At 34.6% G+C, this 17,060-nt stretch overlaps 1 protein-coding gene across 2 annotated transcripts in view; it reads left to right on the top strand.

Annotated features, from left to right (window-relative positions):
• The window catches only part of MTBP (MDM2 binding protein), a 78,077-nt gene that overhangs the window by 30,611 nt on the left and 30,406 nt on the right, over positions 1–17,060 (top strand). For both annotated transcript variants that reach the window (XM_045805724.2, XM_045805723.2), the window contains exons 12-13: positions 12,227–12,400; positions 13,765–13,872. In XM_045805724.2, the coding sequence (XP_045661680.1) occupies positions 12,227–12,400; positions 13,765–13,872 (282 nt within the window). The remainder of the gene's footprint in view (positions 1–12,226; positions 12,401–13,764; positions 13,873–17,060) is intronic.

Below are 17,060 nucleotides of genomic sequence, written 5' to 3'. Positions count from 1 at the left end.
AAATCTCTTCAGTTGACAGTGTGAAGGTGAAGTGGAGGATACTTCTAGAGTGTATGACCTAACATAGTCCCAAGAATTCAGAACAGCTTCCTGGAGAAACAGATATTGTTAAAATAGCTTGTTGCACTGTATTAGTGCATAAAGAAGTGCAGCTTTGACCCTTCTCAGCTCCTCCCAGGGAATAGATGTATACATGGTGATTTTGGCAAATGCTAAAACAAAATCAAATAGATTTATTAGAAAGAAGTAGAGTCAATTTCACTTACTTTACATGAAATCATAGGATAATATTTATCCATTTCTCAACATTACACATGTTTAAGGCTTATTAATATGAGTTGAATATTAATATCTCCTAACTAAATTTGAGTATATTCTGGTGAGTATACTAATTTTTCCTTTGTAACTTTTTCTAAGGTAATTTATTGATTTAGAATTTATTCTTAAGTGGGTTTTTTTTTTTCATGATTTTTATTGCAACTTTAAGAAAATACCTTAGTATGTGGCTTGATTTGATTTCTTTAAATTATCACCTCTTGAAATTTGGAGATTAATATTGGTAACTTCTGAATAATAAGACATACGTCACGTGACAGTCTTCAAAGCCAGATTGTTGATTACTGATTAGGCTGTATCATTAAGTGCTGATTAAGCTGACAATTTGTAGAATTTTTTTTTTATCTTAGAAGTAGAAACAATCTAATTGAACAGTTGATTATTACGTTCTATTCTACCCATAGCCCTCTCTGTAGGGGAAATTCTTTATCTCATTTGACAGAACTCCTTTTGTAAAAGAGGAGCCAAGTTTTAGCTAGTATAAAGTCTTAATAGCTCTTACTTAGGAAAACATCATATCCCAGTCATAGTGCCACTACCAGTAGCCTCTCTCACTATTCCAGATAAGGTATCAACTGTCAGATCAGCCTCCTAAATCAACATTCTATTTCCCATAACTACTGCATTATGTCCAGCTGTGCTCCTTTATTGGCCCTCCTTGTCCCCTGTCCTCCAAGCTAAACTTTATACCATTTCCTTAAACTGTTCTCTGATTTTAATCCTTTATGACCTTGTTATTCATTCATTCATTCCTTCAGTCAGTCATTCCTTCCATTCATTTTTGGGGGGGGGATTGAGTAGATATTGTGTATCAGGCAAGGTACGATAATCTGGAGATTAGCAATTAGACTTGGCTCCTCCTTTCCTGGAATTTGAACTGTAATAGAAAGTAGATATTGAGAAGTCATTATAAGTCTTAATTATAACATTGTTTTCAGAAGCAACTGACTATAAATCCACAAGATATAGCATCTTGAAGAAAGTTAGAAGTGGAAAGACTATTATGCTAAGATTTGTGGTAAAAACAACAATTTGGGGTGTGCGTGTAAGCACTTGTACATATTTATATAAATATAAGTTTTGCATTAATTATTCAGTTTTTCAGCAGATATTTTTATGTTATCTACAGTACAGTAGGCACCGTTACACATGCTGGACTAGCAGTAAGTAGAACACAGTCCATGTCCTGAGAAAGCTTACGTGACAGTGAAGGTAATGGGTTTAGATTTTACCCCAGAAACCCATATGGTTAGGTCTCTCAGTTTTGATGGGCCTTTACTCCAGTCATTTTCTCATTCAGGACCTAATTTGCCATTCCATCTAAAATTGCAAATAGACTCTTCTCCTGACATTATATCCTTTTCCCCAGCTTTGTTTTTTCTCTTTAGTACTTATAACTATCTAATATACCAAGTGTGTGTCTTTTTCTCTCACTCGGAGAAGAGACAAGATAGAATTTTTTACTTTTATTCATTTCTTTATTTTCAGTGCCTGGAACAGTACCAGATACTTAGTAGGTACTCAGAAATAGTTGTTAAGTAATACATGAAATATATATTTCCAGGTAGTAATAACTGTTGTCTGGAAAAGTAAAAAGATTTTGAATGGATTCCATCTGTGCAGTGTGAATCAAAATTTGTGCCCCAGTTTTTATCACTTCCTTAGGTTTAACAAATCATCGCTGAAGAAATAAAATATATACATATGTATTAGTTTGGACCATATGGTATTGCTTATTTGTATATCAAAAATTAAGTATCAGCAGTTTCATATGGTTTGACCTAAAATAGAAAAACAATGTCCCATTTGAATTATGATTAAATTAAGCATAGCCGAAGAATGATTTTTAACAGTGATTTTCAGTGAAATACCCGGAAAGTATTATAATACTAGGAAAAATGCAAAAGAACTATGTGAACAAATGCAACTGAGCTAAACCCAATTACTCTGAAGAAAGGCTTCTATATTTAAAACTTGTACTGAAAAGCCAGTTGTATAATGAAAAGTGCCTGGCTTACCATATGTTCACAAAGAAGTTTTACAGAATTGTCAGAAAATTGGATGTTGATCATTGCCTAACTGTATATTACAAATGAATAAGCTAAAGTATAGAGAAATCAACAAACTTCTCTAATATCAGAGGGTGAAGTCAGAATTTTCACCCCAAGTCCGAATGCATCTACAAACTATCCATGATAATTTTACAATCTTGAGTCCTATTGTTGCCTCATTTTTTAAATTGGAATTCTTTTGAAAGGAAATGTTTTAAAGGTACTCTTGAAAAAAGTTACTGTTTTGTTGACAAGTCTTCTAATAAAAATAGTTTTCAAGAGACTAGATTAATAAGGGCTAATGAAATGTTTTGAATTGATGAAGCATGTGCTTTATTCTCAAATCAGTGTGATAACAAGGTTTCAAATAGTGAGCTAAAACTAATAAGGTTAAAATGACACTGTGTAACTGATCTATAAATTCAACCTTGAGAAAGGTAAAGGACTCAGATAAAGATTTTGAAAGAGACTTCAGTGGCCAAGACAAAGTAATCTTTTAATCAGCAAATATTTTTTGTTTGCCTACTGGGTTCAGGGCATTCTTCTAGGTAGTAGGAATTCAGTAATGAACATTATCAACCAACTTTACTGTACTAACTTTTATTGGATACACCATTCAACAGCATCCTCGCTCTCTTCAAGCACATATGAAACATTCCTCAGGATAGACCATATATATGTTAGGCCATTAAATGAGGCTAATAAATTTAAAAGGGTAGAAATAATGCCCAGTGTGTTCTTCAATTACAGTAGAATTAAATTAGAAATCAGCAACACAAATGTGAGGAATACTTTAAATATTTGGAAATTAAATAACACACTTCTAAATAACCTGTAGGTCAAAGAAGAAACCAAAGGGGAAATTAGAAAATGTTTTTAACTGACAATAAAACCAAAACATGTCAAATTATGGAAAACATCTAAGGCAGTACTAAGAAGATCATAAATGCTTATCATGGAAGAAAGATCTAAAATCAGTAATCCAAACATCAACCTCAAGAAGCTAGAAGAGTAATTCCAAGTTAAGTAGAAGGAAGGAATTAGATCAGAAGTTAATGCATAAAATACTGAGGACTACATCTAACAAAAGAAGTGCAAGATATGTACACTGAAAATTATAAAACTTACTGAGATAATTAAAGAAGATATAAGTAAATGGGGAGACAGCATGTTTGTGATTTGGAAAACTCAATATTATTAAGATGGTACTTCCCTCCAAATCCACCCATAGGTTTAATTCAATCTCTAACAAAATCCCAAGAGGACTTTTCGTAGAAATTGACGAACTGATACTAGGTTTATATGGAATTGCAAAGGACCTGGAATGGCCAGTTTTGAAAAGGAAGAACAACTTTTGGGAACTTACACTACCTGATTCACAACTTCTCAACTATAAAGCCACAGTATTCAAGACAGTGTGGTATTGAGTTAAGAATATACATGCATCAGTGGAACAAAATAGAAATAAAGATGCCAATGGAAAAAAGAGAGTCTCTTTAACACAATGCTGAAAGAACTGGATATCCATATGTAAAATATATACATAAGATTTTTATATAAAAATTAACTCTAAATGGATTATATAAGTAAATGTAAGCACTAAAACTATAAAACTTCTGAAAGAGAATAAATTTACCGAAAGGATCTATAAAAAGAAAAAAAAATCTACAAATTCACCAAAACTAAAAATGTCTACTTTTTGAAAAACACTAAGAAAAATTACTAATTTTTTTAATTTTATTTTTTTAAGATTTGTTTATTTTAGAGAGAGCTCATGTGTGCACGAGCAGGGGGAGGGGCAGAGAGAAGGGGACAAGCAGACTCCTTGCTGAGCGTGGAGCCTGATGTGGGGCTTGATCCCAGGACCCTGAGATCATGATCTGAGCTGAAATCAAGATTGGACGCTTAACCTACAGAGCCACCCAGAAGCTCTAGAAAAAAATTTTTAAAGGTTACTAAGAGAAAACATTTCCAGTCATGTCCGACAGTAGACAGATACATTAAAAAAAATTCTTACAACTCAATAGTAAGGAGACAACCCAATTAATAGTAGGTAAGAGACTTGAATAGATATTTCATTAAAGATACATGAATAGCTAATAAAGCGCATGAAAGATGCTCAACATCATTAGTCTTTTGGGAAATGCAAATTAGAACCACAATGCGATTCTATAATACACTTACCAGGATGGCTGTTATTAAAAACAGTGACTATCAAATGCTGATGAGGATGTGAAGAAGCTGCAAATCTCACACATTGCTGGGGATGGTGTAAAATGGCATAGATACTCTGGAAAACAGTGTGGCAGTTAAGTTTACACTTAACTATGCAACCCAGTATTTCCATTCCTAGCTATTTATCCAGGAGAAATGAGAACATATGTTCACACAAACACTTGTAAGAAACTGTTAATAAAAGCCATATTTATAGTAGCTAAGAATTGGAAACTATGCAAACATCCATCAGCTGGTGAATAGATAAACACAGTTTGTTTTGTCCATACAGTGGAATATTGCTCAACATATTGAGGCATGAAAAGTTTTGGGTGTACCTAAATATGGTTACCTTCATATGGAATTTCTATAAAAAGCTAAAGGACCAGAAAGCAGATCAGTGGTTGCTTGAGGCCAGGAATAGGAGGGGAGATTGACTGAAGAGAGATAATGGATGTTTTCCAAAACTGGATTATAGTGATGGACGCATAATTATATAATTGCCTTAAATTAATCACATTTATACTTTGACATATGTGTATACATCTGTATAAATTATATCTCATTAAAACTTTTTGTGAGAGAGAGAAGGAGAAGGAAGGAAGGAGACAGGCAGGGAGGGAAGGCAGGAAGGAAGGAAAATCAAAAAGGGAGAACGTCCAACAGGGCCCTACCTGAGAACAGGTAAATACAAATCTCTGGGGAGGAAACCAGGCCCCAGTGTTTCAAGTGCATCCAGTATTAAGAACTTCTGCCCTATATGTGCTCTTTTCAACCCTAGGCTAGAGAGCCACTGTTACAGAAGAGAAAGACCTTCAGATGCTCTGAGGCAAAAAAGCGCGCGAGAGAGAGAGAGAAAGAGAGAGAGAAAGAAAGAAAAAAGGAGAAAAAAAGAAAGAAAGAGAAAAAAAAGAAAAAGAAGAATCGCTATTTTAGGCTTTTAATTCCTTGGCTAGAAAATCAGGATAGTAATACTTATTTAGTGTATCTCGCAAACTTGTTTGAATCACAGTTGGTGATGAAGGTAGACATTTTGTAAACTCTGCAGACCTTTTTGTTATTCTGTCCAATCTTAAAGGATTTCTGTCTGTGGAACAATAAAGAAATCATTGTTCTTTATAATAAGATCTTGAAATATCTTCTGAAGTTTCTCTATTCATTGTGGCTTTCAAATTGTCTATTTTACTGTGTTGTAACTAAAGAGAAATATATACAGTTTATGATCCTAATGTTTCTTGTTTAAAATAGTCATGGTGCAATTTATAAATTTTTCTGCATTTTTGGAATCTTCACAGTAGGAGGTGTCATACAGCATTCGACAATACTATCATTTCTTAAACCATTTCAGATTATTTTTAGAGTTGAGCCAGGGCATTTCCTTGGCTAGTCTCAATGAAGCTAAGTTTTATGCTGAATCACTCAAAGCTTAGTCTGATGAATAAAGTAGGAAATCAAGCTAGGCAATACATTTTTTGAAAATGCTTGGTGAATATAACTAGACTTTTTTTTTTTTTCCCTTATGATTCCCCAGCTGACCCTAAGGACCATTTCAAAAAGTTGGGTCTAGAATTGTTTGAACAATGATATTGTTCGAAGTGTGTAGCCTCCTAAAATGCTTACATTGAAAACTAGATTTTATTTTGTTTCATTTTTAGCATGATTATCAAAATAATTGTATATATTATTTTGTTGTTTCTTAAGACACACACACACACACATATATATATATATATAATATTTGTCAGTAAGTCAGAAGATCTACTTAACCAGAATATCTTACTACCCTCATCATCCTGAGATATTTTTCATTATAGCATATGGAATATTATTGCCTCTTTATATTAATATTATCTTGTATTTTATATTGTTAAACTGTTTTAAAAAGAGGGGGTGTTACAGGATTTTAAGAACCACTGAAAACTTACTGGTATGAAATATGACTTTATTTTTATTTTACCAGAATTTTGTTTGCTAATGAAACTAATAATGATCTATCTCTTTGTTATAGTTTATGTATTATTTATAATATTTGATACAATTGAAGGGCAATTGTAGTTTCTTCCTCTCTCATTTTACCTGTATAAAAGATCCAAAATAGATGTTTGGTTTGGTGGAGAGAGGGCATGCAAACCAATCAATCTCTTAAAAGTTGATAGTGTAAAAATAACTGAGGAAAATATGTAGGGGCACCTGGGTGCCTCAAGTCTGTTAAGTGTCTGACTCTTGATTTCTACTTTGATCATGATCTCAGGGTCATGAGATGGAGCTCCTCACTCAGCGGGGGTCCACTTGAGATTCTCGCTCTCTCCCTCTGCCGCTCCTCCTGGTGTGTGCTGTCTCTCTCTCTCTCTCTCTCTCAAATAAATCTTAACAAAAAGAAAGTAGAAATTTTCTGTTGTAATCATTTCCCCTTATTTCTTTAGGAAGAGCTATGAGAATTGAATAACAATTCTAATTGTAAATCAATTACTCTCTGTGGTATTTACATAAAAATTAGTAAGTCTTCAATTAACACCTGCCAAACCTGGAACATTTTTTAAATGACTGCCTAGTCATTATGGTTAGGGGAGTTCTTTAAAATAAATATTTTTCTTTTGAGGAAAAAAAGATTGTTGTAATTACAGGCTTCCATGATTACAATGCTAACAAAGGTGATGGAATTTAAAATAAATGTGGAAAGGATGCCATGGATTGAAGGGACACCCTTGAATTGGCCAAGTGTTAAGTTGGTAAATGAATTAAAGTCACTATAACTCTTAGCAAACCTTAGTTTCCAGTGCAACTGGTAACAAGTGTTTTTCCTTCCTAAAGCCTTTATTTAAATTCCTTTTTTAAGATTGATGTTTATGAACAGTATTAATGTCTCTATTGCATAAATTTACTTTTGTACTTCATGGTTGTTTGGGGGGATAAGCTTTAAGTCACAGTATGTTCATCTGTGAAATAAACTTTTAATACAATTGCAGTAGTTTTCTTAGTGTATGTGTATGCGTCTGTATACACATACATATATACATATAAATGTACATATATATATATGTATCATGTGCATATAAATTCCAAAATGCTAAGAACTTTGTGAGCAGAACCTTACATTCCTAAGATAATTATAAATTAAAACAAAAAGCTTTGTTGAGATGTAGTTCACACACTATATAATTCAATCATTTAAATTATACAATTCCATGGTTTTTAGTCTAATCACAGGATGGTTTGTGTAACCATCACCACAGTCAATTTTAGGACATTTTCATGTCTCCAGAAAGCAACTCCAAACCCTTTAGCAGTCCCTCCCCATTCCCCTCGCCTGCTCCTCCCCCCAGCCCTTAGGCAATCACTAATCTCTTTCTTTCTGTATAGATTTGCCTGTGCTGGATATTTCATATAAATGTAATCATACAAGAAATATGTCATCTTTAATGTCTGGCTTCTTCCACACATAGCATGTTTTTAAGGTTCATCTTTGTTGTACAACGTACTGGTACTTCATTCTTTTTATTGCTGAATACAACTCTGTCATTTGAATGCAGCACTTAATATTTATTCACACGTCAGTTGATGGACACTTTAGCTGTTGACCCTTTTGGGCTATTGTAAATAATGCTGCCATAAATATTTATGTACATGTTTTTGTGTGAACATATATTTAAAATTATTTTAGATATAAATCTGGGAGTGGCATTTCTGAGTATTTGTTAATTATATGTTTAACTTTTTTGAGGAATTGCCAAACAGTAGCTGTACCATTTTATACTCACAACAGCAATTTATAAGGGTTCTATTTTCTCTACATCTTTATTGGTACCTGTTATTGTCTATAATTTTTGTTATATTCATCCAAGGGAGGTGAAGTGCTATCTCTTTGTGGTTTTGATTTACATGGCCTTTTTGGCTATGATGAGCATCTTTACGTGTGCTTATTGGCCATTTGTATATGTCTTTGGAAGAATGTCTATTTAGATCCTTTTCTCAGTTTTTATTTTTATTTTTTTTTAAAGATGTTATTTATTTATTTGACAGAGATAGAGACAGCCAGCGAGAGAGGGAACACAAGCAGGGGGAGTGGGAGAGGAAGAAGCAGGCTCATAGCAGAAGAGCCTGATGTGGGGCTCGATACCAGAATGCTGGGATCACACCCTGAACCGAAGGCAGATGCTTAACCGCTGTGCCACCCAGGCGCCCCTTTTTCTCAGTTTTTAATTGTTTTTTTATTACCATAGGAGTTGTGTAGCTATTTATATATTCTAGATACAAATCCCTTATAAGATATACTATTTACAGAAATTTTCCTCTGTTCCGTAGGTTGACTTTTTTTTATTAATTGGTAATAGTTACTGAATAATTAGTATATGTCAGGCATTGATATAAGCACCTTCCCTACAGCATCTCATATTTATTTCTCAGAGCAGCCTTAATAATCTTTATTTTTTTAGAGCAGTTTTAGGTACTCAGCAAAATTGAGCAGAAAATACAGTTTCCATATAGCCCATGTCCTCACACACATGTAACCTCCTCTGTTACCAACAGTCCACCCCAGTGGTACATTTGTTAAAATTGATAAGCTTGCCTTGACATATCATTTTTACCCCAACTCCATAGTGGGTTGACTTTTCGTTCTTTTGATGGTGTACTTTTAAGCACAAAAGTTCTTAATTTTGGTGAAATTCAGTTTTCTCTTTTTTTTTTTTCTTTTGTTCATTGTGGTTTGGGTCTCTTACTTAACAAACCGTTGCCTAATCCCAAGCTCATGAAGATTTATGCCTTTGTTTTATTCTAAGAGCTTTAATGTTTAACTCTTAAATTTATGTCTATGATCAATTTTAAATTAATACGTGAGGTAGATAGGTAGGAGTCCAACTTCATTCTGTTGCATATTGGATATTCAGTTGTTCGAAGACCATTTGTTGAAAAGACTATTCCTTCTATCAAATTGTCTTGGTACCTTTGTTGAAAATCATTTGACTATAAATGTGAGGGTTTACTTACGGATTCTCAGTTCTCTTACTCTGTATGTCTGTTGTTACACCAGTGCCTCAATGTCTTGATTACAGTAGTTTTATAGTAAGTTTTCAAACAGGGAAGTGTGGATCCTCTAAGCTCCTTCACTCTCATCACACAATCAAATTCTTCTCATTTCCCTCTCCTACAGTAATTTTAAATTAATATTAGTTGTTTTAATTATTATGATTATGTAATTGCTCTTCACAGTTGAGCCATGTAATATATTTTATTTACCTTTCCTGTACAGTATTCTGTTTTAGCTAGAGTCAGTGAATCTTTTTTTATATCTAGCCACAAAGCCTTCCCCCAGTGGTGAAACTCCTTTCAGTACCTTCAAGCACTGAAGTATTCTATCAATCATGTATATGTAAGAAGTCTCTTCCAGATCTTTATGACCTGTCTAATTCCAGCTGATTTCTCTAGCTTTGTTCCATAGCTTTGGATTTAAAAGACAATTTTTTCATCATCATGGAAATTTGTTTTGCCCTTTCTTTGTTGGTGCCTTTGATCTTCTTGTTTCCCTTTAGTCCCTGTTTAGGTAGAACAGATTCGCTAAAATCTTCCCGAAATTTTGAAGGTATTGCCCCATTGTCTTCCAGCTTTAGTGCTGTTGTTTAGAATTCTAGCACTGTTCTCATTCTTGTTTTTCGTTTTTTGTTTTTTTATAGGAAACCTATATTTTCTCTGGAATTTTGTAGAATCTTCTACTTGTTCTTAGCCTTCTGAATTTTCATGATCATGCACCTTGGTGGGTCTACTTTTATTCTTGTATTGGGCTCTCAGCATGTCTGGAAGCTTGTCTTTTTATTGGGGAAAATGTTCTTATAATTATTTTGTTGGTAATTTCCTTCCCTCTTTTTTATGTTCTCACTACTGTTAATCCTGTGTAGATGTTGTTCCTCCTGGGTTGTTTGCCTGTCTCTCTTGATCCTCCTCTACTATTTTCCATTTCTTTGTCTTTTTACTCCACGTTCTGTAGATTCACTGAACTTTTTCTTCTACCCGTTTAGGTGAAATATAATGTTTATGCTTTCTTAATTTTCATTTCCATGAGCTCTTTCTTATTAATGTTCTTATAATCTCCCGTTCTTATTTAATGGATACAGTATCTTCTCTGAGGATTTTAGTGATCTGATTGGTTTGTTTTGTGTGTGTAATTTCTTTTTACTGCGTATTCTTTAGTTTCCTTGCGAGTCACTTTTTTCTGTTATTTTGACATCTAGTTTTCATATTAGCAACTTTACTTGAGATCTCATAACATTTGCCTACCTGCTCACATTTAAGAGATAGTACCAGAAAGCTAACAGGAAAATGTGGGTGCACGAGTGTAGCTTGTTGACTGTGATCTTCATTTTAGGGTGATTTCACTGGGACCTTAGCTGACCCCAATGTTGGGATTCCTCTAGGGCTGACCACATTTCCAAAAGAAAGCTCAATTCTGTTATCTAGCTTCCAAAATTCTAGAAGTTATGTAGGTGAAGGAGGGTAAAGGGTCTCAATATTTAATATACAAGTACACGCTTAATCTACTGTTAATTAACTCTAACCCTACTCTCTGTCCGGTAACTCTCAGGCCAGAGACACCTGGTTTTACTTTCTGCAGAGAATAAACCACTAATCTTCTGTACAGGGGAAAGGACAATCATGTGCCTCAATGGAATAAGGATTGATCAGGATGCCAAACTGCTTCTCACAGACTTCAACCTATTTCCCTATTTCACCTTCATGATGCTTCCAGTACCGTCTGGGACCATCACCGCACAGTCTTATCAGGGGTTGTAGTATAAATTATGTTGCTTCCAAGCCTTGTCCACTGTTTTTCTCAGCTTCCTTAGTAGTCTGTTACTAGTTATTCATTTGCTCTCCTGCTTTCAAAATTAGTTTCTCTTGTGTCTTCTGTCAGATATTAGTCCCTGTAGATTTGTGCTATTTTAAAAATCTCTTTATTCTCCTTTTGTGGAATTTTAGAAGATAGTGCAAATGAATGCTTATGTCTAATTTACCATCTTCAACAAAAAGGGACTCTACTTCCATTTTTAATCTCAAAGGCTTCAGTTTTTCTTTGACCTTCACTATAACCCTCACTTGATTTGTTTTTAAAATACACAAGAAGCTGTCTTAAGTGACCTTCTTGTAACTGGCATGCCAGATTAATGAATGCTTCCCATTTCCTCTGTAAAATACATTATGGATGCCCACTGCAGGGACTGAAAAGCTACCCTGGAGTGTATCTGTACACTCCTGCTCCACCAGTGGAATTTTGTGTGTGCTCACAGGGGTCAGTTTATTCCACTTTAAAGAAATAGATGCTGGAAAGAGTAGTTCCTACATTATGGGTGTGGTCGTATAAGAATAATAGCATGGAACTCTAGTGAGCCATATCAAAAGTTAATGAACAAGGACACATTTTAAAGTAAAATGTTTATGCTCTGTATCATTTTTGTTATGATTCTCTGCTTTCAGTTTTCTGAGTTAAATGTGCAAGTGCTACCCAAAAAAGGTTGCATAACAGCTTGTTTTCAAATAACATAGAAAGTCTTTATATCTGATCGGTCAAATATATGATTCTGGCATGTTACATGCTGAATTTTCACATACTTAACAAGATAATTGTTTTTGTTTAGTTCCAGATGTTGAAGTGAAAGGAGAGTGTTCTAGTTATTATCTCCTGTTACAAGGTAATGGCAATAGAAAATGTAAAGCCACATTGATTCACTCAGCCAACCAGATCAATGGCTCATTTGCACTCAGTTTAATTCATGGAAAGATGACAGCAAGGACAGAAGAAGCTGATCTGAGTAAGTGTTAATTGTAGGTGGAAAACATTTGTGTATTTGTTTGTATATGCAGTTAACTTATGTGGTTTTTAATAATTTTATTATTTTCCCCAAACTCCATTTCACTTTCAATTTACCATTTATTTCAAACATACTATAGCATATATGAACAATTTAGAATACAGATAATTAATCCCTTTTTCATTATACTTAGTAAAATTTAGTAGGTCAACCTTTGATTCCAAATAGGAAATTTTTAGTATTTTCCACTTTATTAATTTTTAAAGATTTTATTTTTTTATTTCAGAGAGAGAGAGAGATAGCTCATGCACGCAAGCATGAGGGGGTGGGGCAGAGGGAGAAGCAGACTCTCCACTGCGGAGGGAGGGAGCCCGAGAAGCAGCATGACCTGAGCTGAAGGCAGATACTTAACCGACTGAACCACCCCGGCACCCTGTTTGTATTTTCCACTTAAACACATTGTTTTTCTATAATTTCTCTGTCATTTTTACTTCCTCTCAAGCATCTTGTTCCATTTTATTGCCCATCTTTTTTTTTCTCTCCAAGTTCCAAGTTTTGGTTATCCACCAGTGTATGACAAACTACGCCAAATTTAGCTTAAAAAATGACTGTATTATTACTTTTCATAGTCCTATGGGTTGACCGGGCTCAGCTGGATGGTTCTATTTTGAAGTCCCATTTTACGTTTGCAGCCACGTAAAGCCGGGGCTCCATTCACTTAAAGACTTAACGGAGCTTGTTGTGTAAGATGACTTCTTCACCCACCTGTTTGGCTCCTGGGTTAGGATGGCTGGAACAGATGCAAGCTTATGTTCTCTTCACAGGCTCTTTCTCATAGCCAACTCGGGCTTCCTTACAACACTATAGTCTTGGGGTGGTCTGGTTTCTTACCTGGTTGCTAACTTGTCTTAGAGCATTGTTCTATGAAGCTTCTAGGTTTTTTGACTCATACTGTGATACCTTATTGGTTTCATAGAGGTAGCCTAGATTCACTGTGGAAGGACTACACGGTGGGTGAATAGTAAGTGTGGCTGATTGGAGAGCATCTTAAGAGACTAGCTGCCAACTCCCTTTGTGCTTTGTGTAGGAGTTTCAGTAGCTGAGCCCGTAAAAGAAAATGTCATGGAGGAAATTCTGCTCTCTTACCTAAATTCCCTCAATTGAAGAGGCAGGTCAGAGTTTAAAATGCAAAATAATTTAGTATGCTTAATTTCTGCATCTTTATTATTACTTTGAAATAAGCAAGAGCAAGAGAGATGAGTAACTGGCTTTTATTTTTTAAAATTATGTAATAACACATTTTCTGGGAACTGAATATTATTGTCATAGAACATCCTTAATACTGACTTTTTTCTATTTCTCAGGCTTTCCTTTTGACTTCTTGTCACTTCCACATTTTTCTGGCGAGCAACTTATACAGAGAGAGAAACAGTTAGCTAATGTTCAAGCTTTGGCTTTGAAAGAATGTCTGAGTAAGTAATGATTTGTACATTTCATTCTACTGTAAGAATGTTGACTTGTTCAGACATAATGCATTGTTACTGTCGTACTTTGTCTTTTAGGTATAATGCTCATTTGTAGAACTATTCTTGATACAGGTGATGCAGAGTAGAAAAGGTCTGCAGCCTTTTTCCACCAGATTCAGAATCTTTCTATTTTCATACATCTCTGTTAACATTTATAAAAATATATTTTTTAAAGACTTATTTATTTGAGATAAAGAGAAAGAGTGGGGGGGAGGGGCAGAAGGCGAGGGAGAGAGAGTCTCAAGCAGACTCCTCACTGAGTGTGGAGCCTGATGCCGAGCTCGATCTCACAACCCTGAGATCACAACCTGAGCCGAAATCAAGAGTCAGATGCTCAACTGACTTCGCCACCCAGGTGCCCCTATAAGAATATTTCTTTAGGATAATTTTGTATTCCGTTCTTTTTAACGGTGTACTGGAAAAGGTAGCTGTGGTTTTTAAATTCTGATTAATATAGATTTTTTATAAAATTTCTCACTTTGTATTTTTGGTTGTATCAGAAGGATAAAGACTACAAATAGAAGGAAATACAACTACAGAGAAATTAATGTGCTAAGTTGAGCATTGATTCTTAGACTTTAACCATGACTACTAATAATAACACATTTCACATATGTGCAGTGTGAAGTTAGCATTATGGATTTTTCCTTATTCAGGAAATTAACACTTTTTCCAAGAGTCATAGTTTAAGGTTTTACCTCTATTACTCAGTGTTTAGTTGGTATCAGTCATAACATTTTTTAATAAATAATCATTTGTTAGTACCTAATATGAACTTATTTTAAGGTAACTGATACAGAATTTTTAAGAAATTGATTCAAATTGTGAGGCCTCTTCAGTTGCATATAGAAAAAAAATGATATTAGAATTAAATAGATACATTAAAATAAAAACTATCATTCTTTTCTTTAAAAGCATTTTAAAAATATCTTGAATTCAGTAGCCTGTTTTATTCAATGGAAAATAATTTTAGAATACTTGGTCTCAGTTATTCTTTAAGAATTACCTACCTTTTCAGTCGTACAAATCAGGGTAATTATGTAGTCTTGAACTCCTCCAACCACTGATTTTTTAAAATTGTATCAATGATATTAGCTCAAGGAAAATATAGTTAGAAACGCAAATCAGTTTCAATAAGAAGTAGTACATGTTAAAACCACGAAAAAGAATAAGTACTGGAATAGTATTCTTGTGGTTGGAAAACCCTTATTTCAAATATCAACCTGCAGTATTATTCACCTCTTGACTTTGTTCTGTCCCTGCTAAACTCTCGTCAGGCCCTCCCTTGCCGTCAGCCTTTTGCAGCTCTTTGTAACTCAGTTCCCTCAGTGTCTCCTCTCTCCTTCATCTTCACCTCTCTTCCTTACCTTTCCAACCAGAAGATGTGCCAGAGTGGAGGAATAGGCTGCTCTCTGAAGCTGACGCATGTCTCCTTTGGGTAGAAAGAGTTAATGCTCCTGTTTCGGTGGGAAGGGGAATACTGACAGCTCTAACTAGACTGCTGCCTGCAGGTGTGGTTGGAGGCTCTCCTGTGGGAGGGGGAGACGGAGGTGCTAAATAAATGCTGAAGCTGTGGAAGCACCAGCAGCTGTGCTGTAGCACAGCCGTAAGGAGGCCACAGCTCTGGGCAAGGTGCAAGGACCAGTGGGGGCCTGAAGTTGAGGGAAACCTTACAGCTGGTAGCTGCTAGAGACACCAGCTCTGGCCATATCCATGAAATGACCAGTTTGCAATCCCAAGCATTAAATCCTGATGAACATTAGTGATCCGGTTAATCAGTTTATGAGGGAAATACTTGCTGAACCAGTCTCTTCTCTACCCAGAGTCAACACTGGATTAAAAATTTGAGGTAAAGTTGTACCTGTTCAGAATTCCTGTATCTCAAAAGACGAGAAAATGACCGCAAAATGAAGTTTCTAATGTAAGAATGTCCGAGTGTATTTCAGTGACTTTCAAAGAAGTTAAATATAAATATGAAAGTACTGAAAGTGGTATAGTTAATTAACTTACACATGGTGAAAACTAATGTACTAGGAACAGCTTTCTTTGGAAAAAAAAAATCAACAATTCAGAATCAATACAAAGATGATACCCTTTGCTGTAAAACAGGCAGTTTTTCAAGATTTTTTTTTTCAAAATTATCAACAAGATATGCAGTAGACTTACTGTCTCCCCATTATTTCTCTGACCAGTACTGAATCAGAAAGAGCAACTAGAAATTTTGCATGAAAATGTTCATACATTACTGAGACCCTTTGTTGTTTAAAGCAACACAAAAATCAAATAAAATTTATGTTATGGTTAAATTTTTTAGAATAATTACTTCCAGTAGTTTTATTTTTAAAAATTATATTTAATACTATTATATTAGAATGATATTTATAATGTATAATTTTATACGTTTTTTTACTTGATTTTTTTGGTAGTTTATAACTTTGTGTGTTTAGAAATATTAAATATATTGTTTCACTGGTTTTTAAAGAAAAAGTTTAAGGATGCTAGACAATTTTTCAGTAAAAGACTATCCGGTATGATGCAAGACAAATACCAAAAACAACAACAGTGTTGTCGTTTTGCTCCAGTATTGCGGTCACTACTCTGAGTTCCCCGCATCTTTTTTAAATTTATGGAACCTAGCACAAACCTGATTGACACTCAGTCTCTGGTACTTCTGGATATTCTACTCTGTCTTTTTCTTTAACAGATCCTAAGTTGCTGCTAGCTTTTCTAGGAGTGGCATTCTTTTGCTGATTCGTTTTTAGACTTTAGCCCAATATTTTTCTTCCAAAATTTTGCCACTCGTGTGCAAACTCATTTGTGTAGAGAATAGTTTTTGCCTAGGTAAATTATTCTGCTCATAACCCTGTTAAACTTCATCTATTTCCTCTTTCTTTTTCTGTCATCAAGGTCAGGAGGAAGTCTTACCCTGCTCTCCAGATAGCCCAATGTTGTAATGTAATTGACTATTTTAATAAGCATGGGTCCGGTTCATGATTTAAGTTTATTTTTAACATTAATAAAAATGTAGAGCTACATTCTGAAGCACATTACCTATTGTGCATCTTTCAGATGAAAACAAACCATTGATAACTTTTGTTTAGAATGGCTCCCGGCAGATTGTACAGAAAATAAAA

This window comes from Ursus americanus, chromosome 9 (genome assembly GCF_024610735.1).
Source record: "Ursus americanus isolate L20-20 chromosome 9, mUrsAme1.1.p, whole genome shotgun sequence".
NCBI classification, from domain to species: Eukaryota; Metazoa; Chordata; class Mammalia; order Carnivora; family Ursidae; genus Ursus; species Ursus americanus.
The sequence above is the reverse complement of the archived record's forward strand: the minus strand, read 5'-3'. Positions and strand labels throughout refer to the sequence as shown.